This window comes from Bubalus bubalis, chromosome 16, assembly GCF_019923935.1.
Source record: "Bubalus bubalis isolate 160015118507 breed Murrah chromosome 16, NDDB_SH_1, whole genome shotgun sequence".
Lineage (NCBI taxonomy): Eukaryota > Metazoa > Chordata > Mammalia > Artiodactyla > Bovidae > Bubalus > Bubalus bubalis.
Genome location: NC_059172.1, coordinates 47,186,696 through 47,200,629, shown reverse-complemented (window position 1 = coordinate 47,200,629; position 13,934 = coordinate 47,186,696). Strand labels below are relative to the sequence as shown.

Below are 13,934 nucleotides of genomic sequence, written 5' to 3'. Positions count from 1 at the left end.
GTTGAACCATTTTGTGATTTGGGGGACAAGTCCCTTTTCTCTAGGCCTTGATTTTCTAGACGTCTAAATTTTTCAATTCTTATATGACAGGTTCTTGCTCTCAATTTATAATTTAAAAAGCATTCAAAATGATATATGCTAGATAAAAAGAAGTCCCAAAACAAGTACATGTTATAACAAGTGAGGAAGAATTAGGCTCTATAAGATCCTGATACCTGTTAATAAACTCTGTATTTAATACACAATGGACTATTACTCAGCTATTAAAAAGAAGGCATTTGAATCAGTTCTAGTGAGGTGGATGAAACTGGAGCCTATTATACAGAGTTAAGTAAGTCAGAAAGAAAAACACCAATACAGTATAATAATGCATATATGTGGAATTTAGAAAGATGGTAACGGTGACCCTATATGCGAGACAGCAAAAGTAACACAGATGTAAAGAACAGACTTTCGGACTCTGTGGAAGGTGAGGTTGGGATGATTTGAGAGAATAGCATTGAAACATGTATATTACCATATGTGAAACAGATCACCAGTCCAGGTTGAATGCATGAGACAGGGCACTCAGGGCCGGTGCACTGGGATGACCCTGAGGGATGGGATGGGGAGGGAGGTGGGAGGGGGGTTCAGGATGGGGAACACATGTGCACTGATGGCTGATTCCTGTCAATGTATGGCAAAAACCACTACAATATTATAAAGTAATTAGCCTCCAATTTAAATGTTAATTTAAAAAATATATACAATAATGTATATACACTGGCAATGACAATTTTCAGTGCAGACTCAAACTGCTGAGCTTTTGTTACTGCTAAGTTTAGTTTTTAATGCCTTATGGGTCATTTCATGCTGATAGATTGCCACTTCTTGAGAAGTGGACTTGGAAACCAGATAACTGCATTTGTGAAAATTCCATATTAAAAATAAACACAGAAATGGAATAACTTGTTGCACACATAGCTTAGGTTGATCTCAATGGAATTAACCTTAAGTGAAAAACAAAGCCAAACTAAAAGGTTACATTGTGAAATGACAAAATTACATACATAGGGACCAGGTTAGTAGTATCCAGGGGTTAAGGAGGGAAGGGACAGTGACAAAAAGATGGTAGGAGGGAGCTTTGTAATGGAATTATTAGTGGTGATCATATGAATCTTAGCATGATATAATTGCCCAGAACTAAATACAGAATGAGTACATGTAAAACTGGTAAAATATGAATGAGGACTGAATTGTATCAGTGTCAGTTTCCTGGATTAGATATTGTACTATAGCTATACAAGATTTTTTTTTTTTACAACTGAAAGAATCTAGGTGAAGAATATATGGGATCTCAAGAAAAATAGTTTTAATAAAATGAATGATGGGTTTGAGGAGCACATGGCTTTTGTGATATTTTTTGGGTTCTCAAAGAATTTACTTTTTGTCTGATGGTTCTAGAAAGAACAAACCTCAAAATATCTGGATTATGGATCAGATCAGATCAGTCGCTCAGTCGTATCCGACTCTTTGCGACCCCATGAATCGCAGCACGCCAGGCCTCCCTGTCCATCACCAACTCCCGGAGTTCACTGAGACTCACGTCCATCGAGTCAGTGATGCCATCCAGCCATCTCATCCTCTGTCGTCCCCTTCTCTTGCCCCCAATCCCTCCCAGCATCAGAGTCTTTTCCAATGAGTCAACTCTTTGCATGAGGTGGCCAAAGTACTGGAGTTTCAGCTTTAGTATCATTCCTTCCAAAGAAATCCCAGGGCTGATCTCCTTCAGAATGGACTGGTTGGATCTCCTTGCAGTCCAAGGGACTCTCAAGAGTCTTCAACACCACAGTTCAAAAGCATCAATTCTTCGGCACTCAGCCTTCTTCACAGTCCAACTCTCACATCCATACATGACCACAGGAAAAACCATAGCCTTGACTAGACGAATCTTTGTTGGCAAAGTAATGTCTCTGCTTTTGAATATGCTATCTAGGTTGGTCATAACTTTCCTTCCAAGGAGTAAGTGTCTTTTAATTTCATGGCTGCAGTCACCATCTGCAGTGATTTTGGAGCCCAGAAAAATAAAGTCCGACACTGTTTCCACTGTTTCCCCATCTATTTCCCATGAAGTGGTGGGACCAGATGCCATGATCTTCATTTTCTGAATGTTGAGCTTTAAGCCAACTTTTTCACTCTCCACTTTCACTTTCATCAAGAGGCTTTTGAGTTCCTCTTCACTTTCTGCCATAAGGGTGGTGTCATCTGCATATCTGAGGTTATTGATATTTCTCCCGGCAATCTTGATTCCAGCTTGCGTTTCTTCCAGTCCATAGAGAGGCACTATTTGTGTTCTATCTCCTGGAGGTGAGCCTGTTTATGTCAGGTTCTGTCAGGTCTCTTTGTATTCACAATATTTTGCGTAAGGCCTCAAAGAAGTTTTTATTATTAATGATTGGTCAGAAAATCCTCTTTGGGGGTTGGGGGGAGGTGGGAAGGGTGAGGATGTGGAACCTTAAATGTGCAAAATCGGAGGTACTATGGCTGATTGTAGCTGTAACAATTAGGTCTTTGGAAACAGGTAAAATCCTTTAAAACAGTGACTGTCAATCTCCCTTTATGCATAAAAAATTTCATCTAAATTCTTCTAAAGGATCATGAAAAGGACCTTTATTAAACAAAGACCAGAAATCATAACCAGTTCGACTTTGATGTTCAAGGAACTCCAGCCTAACTGCAGAGGCAGAGGCGTTAAGAACTGAAACGGATCTTCATACAATCTAGTGTCTCTTGGAAGAACTTAAGTTACTTCCTCAAATTGTATTTAGTTACTTTCCCAGTTTATTCGTGGGTGAGCTAGAAAGGGGATTCCAGCTCCCAGGATAGCATTCTTTCCCAGTAGGCCATCAGTCCTATAAAATGTTCTTGAGTCCAAGCACTCCCTCTCCTCCTCTGGCTGCTGTGGAGTTTCTGGCAGAAAATACAATTTCTATGTAGTGTTTAAATGACCTCAACGCCTAGTTCAGGCTTGCAGGGAAAACTTAGCTTGTGTTTCCAGTCTCCTCTTCCGCCTAAAGCAGCCGACGCTAAGAAAACAGGAAGAGACTTTTAAAAGTTCCTTCGGAACTAGAAATGCTTGCGACGCACTCGGAGCGCGCAGGCGCAGGACGGAGAGGGCTTGTCCTCTCTGAGTTGCCGTAGGGGCTAGGTGGCTGCGGCCTGGGTCGGCTCCCCACCCCCTTCCACGTCAGCGGAGGACTCTGCGGATCCGCCGCGGCTGCTGCGGGTTGGAGCCGGAGTCTACGGTTCCGCTGTTGCCCCAGCTGCTGCCCCTCGGAGTCAGGTAACGGCCTACAAGCCCCCTCATTTTGGAGGCGCTCCCTGGGCTGGGCAGAGTTGGAGCAACTGGACTCTAGCGGGGAGATTCGGAAGGGGAGCGACTAGGCCGCTAGCGTCCGGGCCTGGCGAAGTGGAGTGCAGGGCTGGGAAGCTCGGAGCGGGCCGCCCCATCCTGGCCTGCCTACTGGCCGGGGGTCTTCTCCCTCCCAGGCCCCCGGGGCTCGCCATTCCCGGCCGGGGCTTCCTTTGCAGGAGGGAAGGAAGGGGAAGGGCTTGGGGGTGCAGAGCACCATTTGAGGGACTCCTGGTCCACAGAGTCGGGTCGCATGGGTGAACGTATTAAAGCGCTGTAAGGGTTTTAAGCAGAGTAGTTTTGCCCGGGCTCTTTTTAACTTCAGAAGTTCAGATTGTGTATTATGTTTAAAAATCACTTTTATATCGTGATGGGGTGGGGCTGGGGGACTTGTCACTGTATTGTGGGCTTTAATTCTGCAGTACAGCTTTCTGGACTCTGGGCGGGGTTGTGGGGTGGGAGATAATGTAACTTAGGCCAAGGCTGACAAGTGTGTGTTTTAATACATCAGGATTTATTTCTATGCAAAGTAATATAGATTGACCCTCCCCGTCTAATGCTGTAAAATTCATAAGCCAAGCTGAATGAACTTTAGACAGAAAAGATCACGATAGTTACTGGTTTTGTTTTTATTTGGTTTTATCGGTTGTAATATATTTATATTTCTTTTTCTAGGTTTTTTTTTGGCATCTGTTATCTTTAAATCTTGTATCGAGAGTGGGCTGTAACCGGGAACCATGACGGCTGCCGAGAACGTCTGCTATACGTTAATTAACGTGCCAATGGATTCAGAACCACCGTCTGAAATTAGCTTAAAAAATGATCTAGGTAATTGTTGGTAATATTTTGAAAATGAAAGTAAAAAGTTCACTTGCACTTCAAGTTCCTTTATAATTAGAAATACTTTTTTTTTTTTAAAGATCTCTTCAATAAAACTTTCTCTTGCTAAAAATGAAAATTTGTTACTTTAGGGGTGCAGTATTGGTTTTTGGAAATAAAAGAACATCTCAGCTTAGCTTATATCATGGTGCTGATACTGCTGCTGCTAAGCTGCTTCAGTTGGTTGTGTCCGATTCTGTGCGACCCCATAGACGGCAGCCTACCAGGCTCCCCTGTCCCTGGGATTCTCCAGGCAAGAACACTGGAGTGGGTGCCATTGCCTTCTCCGTATATCATGGTGGGGTATTATCAGCTAAATACATGAAGTGGTTTAGTTTTTAGCTATTCCTTAAGATAACGTAGTGGCTTGTTTAAATGTAGCTGACAGTTCTCTGTAGATAACAGATTGAGAGTGTGTATTAGAATGTTTTAATTTCCTTGTGCACTTAGCTTCATATTACGTGGCTTGTTCTTTTTGTTTTACTGCCTGTTGAACAAATGAAGTCAACACTGGAACATATATATGTTTTCTCAGAAACACTTAAGCTTTTGATTTTTAAAGCATTTATGCAAAGAAGAAAACAAAAATGTTATTTCTGAATGTTAAAAGTGTGTACTGTATCTCCTTTTTGTGAGTGATTCTGTCAAAAATTTTTTAAAGTAATGTACATTCCAAGATAATAATTCTTGCTTAATTGAACTAATAAAAATAAGTTTTACTTAAACTGATAACTACCGTTTAAAACAGACTAGAGGGAAATTATGCTTCAAATCTTGATAGTGTCTTTTAGAAGATAATTTACAGTTTGAAAGGAGATGATATTTTAGTTGCATGTTCCTGCTCTTAATCAGCAGTAATGGAATACCTTGTGATTTTAGGTTACATAATATTCGGTTTCTATTGAGGCCTATTTCTAGAGAAGGAAAAATAAATATTTTTTTATGGCATTTAAGCTGATCTTCTTCGTTTACAAAAGCCACACATACTATATTTCCTTTTTTCCCCTGTGTTCATGTAAGAGAGTAGAATGGAATAAAAATTGAATAAACTTTCATTACTTTTTTTTTCTAATTTCAAAATCTTCAAATTTTCATAATTTAAAGATTTTTCACTTTTATACCCCCCAAATACTTAAGTTTATTGGTGGGTGATAAGGTAAAGGACAAACTTGTCCTTAACTGTAAAAATACTCTTTTCTTAACTATACTTCACCTACCAAGTAAATAAATAAGTAGTGTTGAATTTTATGTTTATTTTTTACTGTATTTCAATAGAGTTGAGATGAAAAGATTTAGAAATAGTTTTCAATTTGAAAAGCAAATAGTTTTGTTTGGTGAAACACTGATATGCTTTAATTTCACTTTACCTTTGATCACTGGATATGAGCCCTGATGACTATACATTTCCTGGAGTATATTTTGGTGAATTAAATTGATATTTAAAACTCTGTTTTTCATAAAAGAGAAGAAGCTTTGAAAATTTTGAGGATATGAAAAGAAGCATTCTTCACCTCAATTTGAATTGTTATAATAAATGGAAATAAGGATTGGGGAACTTGAAATAAATGGTGTTGATTTTTTACAAGTTTACTAATAAACTTACTTTTAAAACTTTTAAACCTTTAGTTACAAATGGATTTTTCAGGATTTTCCCTGGTAGTCCAGTGGCCAAGATTGCATGCTCACAATGCAGGGGGGGCTGCATTTGATCCCTGATCAGGGGACTAGATCCCATGCTGCAACTAAGAGTTCACATGCTGCAACTAAGACTCAGAGCAGCCAAATGAATAAATACATAGTAAAAAAAAAGAAAAAACTGAAGGTCTGCCCAGATTAATGCTTAACTTCATCCTTTTACATTTGTTCATTTCTTGATTTGATATGGCACACAGTTTTTTGGTTTTTTTTTTTCATGTGTAGCAGGAGATATAATACTGTGAAGCATGGAGAGATGCATAAGAAGTTAGTCTGTTTTAAACAAAAATATTGATACTTATAAGGCTTCCCTGGTGGCTCAGATGGTGAAGAATCTGCCTGCAATATGGGAAACCTGGCTTTTAATTCCTGGATCGGAAAGATCCCCTAGAAAAGGGAATGGCAACCCACACCAGTATTCTTGCCTGGAGAATTCTATGGACACAGGAGCCTGGCAAGCTGCCATCAATGGGGCTGCAAAGAGTTGGGCAGTCGGGCACAACTGAGCATAACACTTTTTCACTTCACATTGACACTTACGGTATAACTTTGGCAATAACCCTCACTGTGTTCGATTCTTTTAAAGACATTATTTATTTATTTATTTTTGGTTGCACTGGGTCTTCGCTGCTTAGGCTTTCTCTGGCTGTGGGGAGGTTGGGCTGGCGGCTGCTCTTGGTTGCTGTGCGCTGGCTTTTCCCTATGGTGGCTTCTCTTGACAAGCATGGACTCTAGCCACACTGGCTTCAGTAGTTGTGGCTCACAAGCCCTAGAACTTGGGCTCAGAAGTTGTGGCTCAGGCTTAGTTGCTCTGAGACTTGTGGAATCTTCCTGGACCAGGGTTCAAACCCGTGTCCCCTGCATTGGCAGGTGAATTCTTATCCATTATACCACCGGGAAGTCCTGTGTTGCATTTTTAATGCATACCTTAAATTCATCAGTATTCAGTATACTTGTCTCTTATGTTTCTGCCTTCAAATTTTGGATCCAGAAGATTTTAACCATAAATTCTTCAGTATGCAATAATGATGTGAAATTATAGATTGTTTTGCATAACATAGAGCACTTATTTTTAGGTTAAGTAACAGTCAACTAGCATCTTATCTTAAATGTGTCATCCTTAATAATAAATAATGGTTGCTGATCCAGTACATTTTAACTTTCCTCCAATTTTTTAGGTAATTTCTCAAAGATTCTGAAGTTTTATAATCTGTAGAAATATGGTGAGATTTTGGAATTAATCTAGTCTGTTAATTCCCAACTTTTCCGAGTTTGAGGTTCTTCCTAATGTTAAAAAAGGTCACTTATCCCCATCCCCACCCTTCATAATAGTGGCTGTAACTTTGGTTTAGAAAATATGTACTGACTAAAAGCTACTTTGAATTCCAAAGCACATAATGTATCTGTTTACATTTTGAAAAGTAGCTACAGGTGTGTTTGAGATACACATTTTTTGGTATACCTATAGATTCATGGCTTCCACATTAACTCCATTGGTTTGGGGTCAAAGATCTAATCCAGTGCTTTTCTATTATATGTAAAGAATCATGAGGTTCAGAGATAAATGACTATAAAATCATACAGCTTGTTTTTGGCAGAGCCAGGTGGAAAACCCTTGTCACTTGGGTTGGTACCTTTATTACTATTGCCGCTGATAAAGTGAGAACGTATTTTATTTTGTTAATTGCTTTTAAAATTATCTGAGGAATTTTCTTTTAAAATAATTGTGCTTTAAAAAAAATGTTTGTTTTTTTTTTAATCAGAAAAAGGAGATGTGAAGTCAAAGACTGAAGCTTTAAAGAAAGTAATCATTATGATTCTGAATGGTGAAAAACTTCCTGGACTTCTGATGACCATCATTCGCTTTGTGCTGCCTCTTCAGGATCATACCATCAAAAAATTACTTCTGGTATTTTGGGAAATTGTTCCTAAAACAACTCCAGATGGGAGGCTTTTACATGAAATGATCCTTGTTTGTGATGCATATAGAAAGGTAAACCAAACCGTAATTATTTCCAAATATTGCTTTGATTTTTAAATAATTGTAAAGTTGGTGGTGTGGGCTCTGTTTTAATTTTTAAAATTAAATCTCAGAAATGTAAGTTTTAGATATTTGAAGCAGAAGTTGTAAAAAGTTATTGTGAAAATTTTTATTGTTGCTTTTTTCCAGTTACTTTCCATGCATTTTTATGTTATTAATAAAAAACAGTGACACATAGAATATAAGACATTGATGTGATAAGTAAAAATTGCTTTAATCTATAGGAATCTGATGGAAATTATATAATAATCTAGGTGTTTGTCCTGAAACCTACTTCCTAATTTTTTTTTTATTGAAAAATTTTGTATTTAAACATTGTGGTTTTTTGTAAAATACTGGGACTCAGCATTTCATATTTGATTTTTATATCAGGATCTTCAGCATCCTAATGAATTTATTCGAGGATCTACTCTTCGTTTTCTTTGCAAGTTGAAAGAGGCAGAATTACTGGAACCTTTAATGCCAGCTATCCGTGCTTGTTTGGAGCATCGACACAGCTATGTTAGAAGAAATGCTGTTTTGGCCATCTATACTATCTATAGGTAAATAAAGGTCCTCCTTTGGCTTACTTCTATATGGACTGTTTAGTCTTTCAGACCAGAAGAAGTTTCAGAGTGGTTCCTTACAGATTTTATGTACCTTGCAAATATGTTTTGATTAGCCTGAACATTTTTCCTTATTATCATTAAGTTGTTAACATTGAAAAGTCAAAAAGATCTGGCAACACCAGGTCCTGGTTTCTGCATGACAGTAATCTGCTGGAAGTGAATGGCAGGGGCCCCATTTAAACAGGTTGTATGCTGTCCAGTTTACGTCTCTACCTGTCTTTCTCAATTTTAGTACTCCAACCCAAGTTAATTAATTTATTGACTTGCTTAGCCCATAACTTTGAGGTTTTGACCTTATTTTAGAATTCTCTTTTTGTGGGTTGTGGGTCTTGTCTTTTTATACTTAGAGGCCTTAAGGAGGAAATTTTTTAATAGGAAGGGTTGCAGTTCTCAGCTGATTCCTGTTCTTAGAAAACTGAAAATTTTGGACTTTAAAAAGAAGTTCTAAAAAGGTAGTTTTAAAGTTTGAACTTTAAAAGAGTGAGTTAGTAGGCTGGAATGCTTGGTTTTTACAGTCACTGGTGTCAGTCTATTTAGAATTAGGATGTAATTTATATAAACATCTTTGTACTTTAATAGTCAATAATTTAGTAATTTCACAGTTCTTTCACTGTTATATTGGACTTTGCTATCTGTTCAGGAAGGTGGTAGTCTGGTTAATAATGTAGAGTTCTTTGAAAGTTATCATTACAGATTACACAGATTTCAGAATTTAAACTTATAGTACACACAAAAAAATTATGATGTTTATAGGACAACTGGAAGTTTGAACAGTCTATATGATGATAGTAAGAAATTATTAGTTTTTACTACATGATAATGTTAGTTTAAAAAGAAAGTTCTTAATTTTAGAGAAGCATACTGATACATTTACAGAAGAAATGTTAAGTGGTCTGGGATTTGTTTCAGAATAATATGGGAGGAGAGGAAGTGAGACATAGGTGAAACCAAAATGATTATGAATTAATTATTGTTAAAGTTAAGGGGGAAAAAAAAGCTAGGGGATGGTTTTTATTAAGCAGGTGTTCATTGTTCTGTATACTACAAACACTTGTAAGTTTTCAAAGTAAAAAGTAGATAAATACAGTGCATAAATAATAAAATTGAAGGGACTATTTCTTCTCCAATAATTCTTTTTTTTTTAATATTTTAAAAAATTTATATGGCTGCATGGGAGCTTAGCTGCAGCATGTGGAATCTTTAGTTGTAGCATGTGGGATCTAGCTCCCTGACCTGGGATTGAACACTGGCCCCCCCTCCATTGCAAGCACAGAGTCTTAGCCACTGGGCCACCAGGGAAGTCCTTCTAATAATCCTTAATGTAGGATCTTTCAGTACCTCAAGGTTGTCATTATGAGCATCAATATTATAGCCCTAAAGTATATGAAAGAGAATTATTCAAGCTGTCCAGTTGATAGATAGCATGTTGAATAAATCAGCTTTCTCTAATTTGAACTAAACAATTTGATAAATAGATGAAGATATAAATTTCTGATTCATACTCACAATTTTCTAATTGATTTAAAGTTTAAAAAAGCAAAACAATTAATAGTGGTATAAGGTTTGATAAAGGTTAATTTTGGTAGAGTCCAGAGAGTTACTAAATATGAATATTACCTGTTTTATTTGAAGAAACTTTGAACATCTTATACCAGATGCTCCTGAATTGATACATGATTTCCTGGTGAATGAGAAGGATGCAAGTTGCAAAAGAAATGCATTTATGATGCTAATTCATGCAGATCAGGTGAAGTACTTTTTAAAAAATACTTTTATGACTATTTAAATGAGAATTAAAGATATTACAGACACAAGTTTTTAGTAATTTTGTTTGTAGTACATATGATTTGTATTATTTTGATTTTTTTAGATTTTTGAATTTAATTTATATAAAAACAGAGTTTAAAAAATTCATTTTGTGGTATATTGCTTATGTATGTGTTCTGTTCTTTTTTAAATAAACACCAGACAGACATTTTTAATAACAGCCATTTTACAGTTCTTCCGGATTGAAATTATTGTTGCCATATGCTTTGGCACCCAGGTTTGGGGCTTTATTTTTCCTTCTGTTGGTAAAGATCTAAAATTGTTTAATAGAGAAAAACAGAAGTTCTTTATAGGGTCTGTCCTGAGCCATAGCTTTGAAAGAGGGTGGACTTCAATGTAGATGTATGTTTTTGTTAGGCTTTTCAAACTTCATAAGTAAACGTCAGCCCTATATCCAGCTCTGCTGGTGATTAAAGTTTATTCTTCTGCTGGTTAGCAGAGATTCTGCACGCATTGGTGGCATTTAATATTGGAACTTTTGCCATCCAGTATTTATTGTCAAAATATGCATGAAGACTGAAAAATAATGGACTCTATCCATTCTTCTGAAATCTAGATGCTATCCTTTTATCTTTGTAAACAAGATTATAAGAATGCTGCTTATTTGGGCCACAGAGTTTTGTCCTTTTGTACAGTTGGTTTTGTTGACCTGTGTTTTTGGTATTATGCTGTTTACCTACATAATTAGAATTTCAATAAAATTTATTGATACTTTTACTGTAGAGATGTTGATGAGACCATAGTTATGTTCTCTATGTTACATAGTAAGGGTGTGAGAATCAGATTTTTATTTTAGGTCTCAGAAATAGGAATAACTGTACTCATAGGCAGTTGGTTTGTTTAGGTTGTGTAGATACCCCGAATCAGGTAATACATAGTGTTTTTCTCCTTAGTTTAGCTGCTAGAAAATTCTTGACGCTAGATTTGTGGCCCATTTCTATTAATAGAAAATATATTTGACTTTGTATCTTATATTTATGTGTTAACCGTTATTTTTTTCCTTCAATTAATTTTTCTTTGCCCTGATTTCCTCATTTTTTTTAGGTTTAGTTGTGTATGTTTTTTAAAGTTCTTTAAGTCCTTTTATTGAATGAGGTTGAGTTTGATAAATATATTCTTAATTTTTCAGGATCGAGCTTTGGATTACCTAAGTACTTGTATTGATCAAGTTCAGACATTTGGAGATATTCTTCAGTTGGTTATTGTTGAACTAATTTATAAGGTAAAACTAATCTATAATGGGTAAAATTGAGAGTTTGAGATAAGGTTAAACAATCTTGAGGGCACAACTTAATTGATGGGGTAACATGTTTTAACAGTAGAAATATTTTGCAGCATGGCCTATTAAAGTCTTCTTCCCTACCCCCTTTGGTTTGTCATATTTTCCAAATTCTTCTATTCTTTCTAAATCTCCATAAAGAATTCTGTAAAAATTCATGGTTTGACCCAATACATATGCGAAGAAATTGTTGTGTACTGCTCAGTCACTGAATTGACTGTGAATTAGGCTTTGAACTAAAAGTCAAGATCTTTTTTTGAATACATACCCAACTACTTTGGAAATCTAAAGACAAACGAAAAAAAATCTTAAATATATTTTTGTTCCTTGTTTGTAAAAGAGAATAGAAAGATTTTAAATATGTTAACATGACATTTTATGCCATTGACTCACAGGAATTTTAAAACTTGATCAGAGATTTGGGTTTTAAAATGAAGTACTTTATTGACAACATTTTAATTCAATATATCCTTCAAAAAATCGATTGTATCTTAATATTCTGAGAAAATAAAACATGCAGTAACATCCAGTTTTGCTATTAATACCATTGGAGGCCAACAAAAATACATGTTAGGAATGACTTTTATTGCATAGAATGGCATGGACATAATACATAGTGGACCCTGCTAACTCATTACATCCTCTTTGCTTCTGCAGGAAAGAGGCCTCTTTCAACACAGGGGTATCCAGTCATTTTGAATTGACATTTAAGATGAAGCCAGAACTATGAATATTACATATGTAAATATATAAATGTAATTCATCTGTATGGTTTAGGGATGCCACTGAGATTCTCAAAAGTAGGAGTTCTCTGCTGTCCAATGACTTCTTTGTCTAGTAGGGTCCAGGTTATAGTAAGAGGAAAGAGGTTTTGAGTCTTAGTGGAGTAATAGAGATTTGACTGTGTACATTTTAGAAAAATCTAACAAATGCTAACTTCAAAAGAGAAAAAATAAGAAATATTTACTTCACAGATAAAAGTATTAAGATGCATTTAGAATGGAATAGAAAATGTTAATTGTCTTCTCAACATTGAATATGGTCCCAAATAATAAGTACAATAGTAGTAACTTGAAAAAGAAGTGCTCTTGCTTTATTAAAAAGCTAGTATTTTTCTATTATTATCTATTGAAATTCATATAATACATCATGTTTACCTTTTTGATGTGACATCCAGAATAGAAATGTAGGACCAAATTTAATACCTGTTACAGTATGCATGTTAGTTACTTGGTTAATGTCTTGTGTATAGTGTGCATGTCTTTAATTATAAGCCATCTGAAAATCTTTTATGAAAAAGTGGAAATATAAATTATTATTGAATGAATAAATGAATGAATAGCTGTAACAGTTATTTGAAGTAAAATCTATTTCTTCCTGAAATTACCAGTGTTGTATCACGGTGTCTCATCCTACATTGGCCAACATCTCTTAGCTTTCAAATGAAGAAAACTATGGCAACCCACTCCAGTGTTCCTGCGTGGAGAATCCCAGGGACGGGGAAGCCTGGTGAGCTGCCGTCTATGGGGTCGCACAGAGTCGGACACGACTGAAGCGACTTAGCAGCAGCAGCATATCCCATAAGCTGACATCTGTCTTTAAGAATGTGTTTGAAAGCAAGTGTTCCTGAATTCAGTTGAAACCTGTGTTTTCTTCTTCAGGTCTGTCATGCTAATCCATCAGAAAGGGCTCGTTTCATTCGCTGCATCTATAACTTACTACAGTCATCTAGCCCTGCTGTGAAATACGAAGCTGCTGGAACATTAGTAACACTCTCTAGTGCACCTACTGCCATCAAGGTCCTGTCCTTTTTTGTGTGTCTGTGTGCCAGTTAGACGATAGATATGCTGTCTTCTCACTTTTGATTTAGCGACGTTAACAATCAACTACAAATTTTAGAAAATTCTTTGATTTCCAATGTAGTCCAGCCTTCTTTTCTTACTTTTTGCTTTCATATGTATATAAAGAGTAAAAGTGACAGAATAGCAGTATTTTTAGTTTCTGGAGCCTGAAACTGGTATTTTAAGATCTCCGCCCCATACTTCAGTCACATTAAGAACTAGATCTGGGGAAATCGATGCTGAATCCTAAATGACGGACCCTAAAAAGGTTCCAGTGAATGTTTTTGATAATGAAATATTTTAATGTACTCTCTCAAGACTATGTGAGGAACCCTACTCTATTCATAGAATGAATTATTGTAAAAACCCAGAT

The 13,934-nt window shown here is 36.3% G+C and overlaps 1 protein-coding gene across 1 annotated transcript in view; it reads left to right on the top strand.

Moving 5' to 3' along the window:
• The first annotated feature begins 3,179 nt into the window (after positions 1–3,179).
• Positions 3,180–13,934, top strand: part of COPB1 (COPI coat complex subunit beta 1) — a 34,942-nt gene continuing 24,187 nt past the window's right edge. Inside the window, exons 1-7 of the mRNA XM_044929566.2 lie at positions 3,180–3,324; positions 4,068–4,219; positions 7,729–7,958; positions 8,379–8,548; positions 10,247–10,361; positions 11,571–11,663; positions 13,382–13,519. Coding sequence (XP_044785501.1) covers positions 4,129–4,219; positions 7,729–7,958; positions 8,379–8,548; positions 10,247–10,361; positions 11,571–11,663; positions 13,382–13,519 — 837 coding nt within the window. The 5' untranslated portion in view covers positions 3,180–3,324; positions 4,068–4,128. The remainder of the gene's footprint in view (positions 3,325–4,067; positions 4,220–7,728; positions 7,959–8,378; positions 8,549–10,246; positions 10,362–11,570; positions 11,664–13,381; positions 13,520–13,934) is intronic.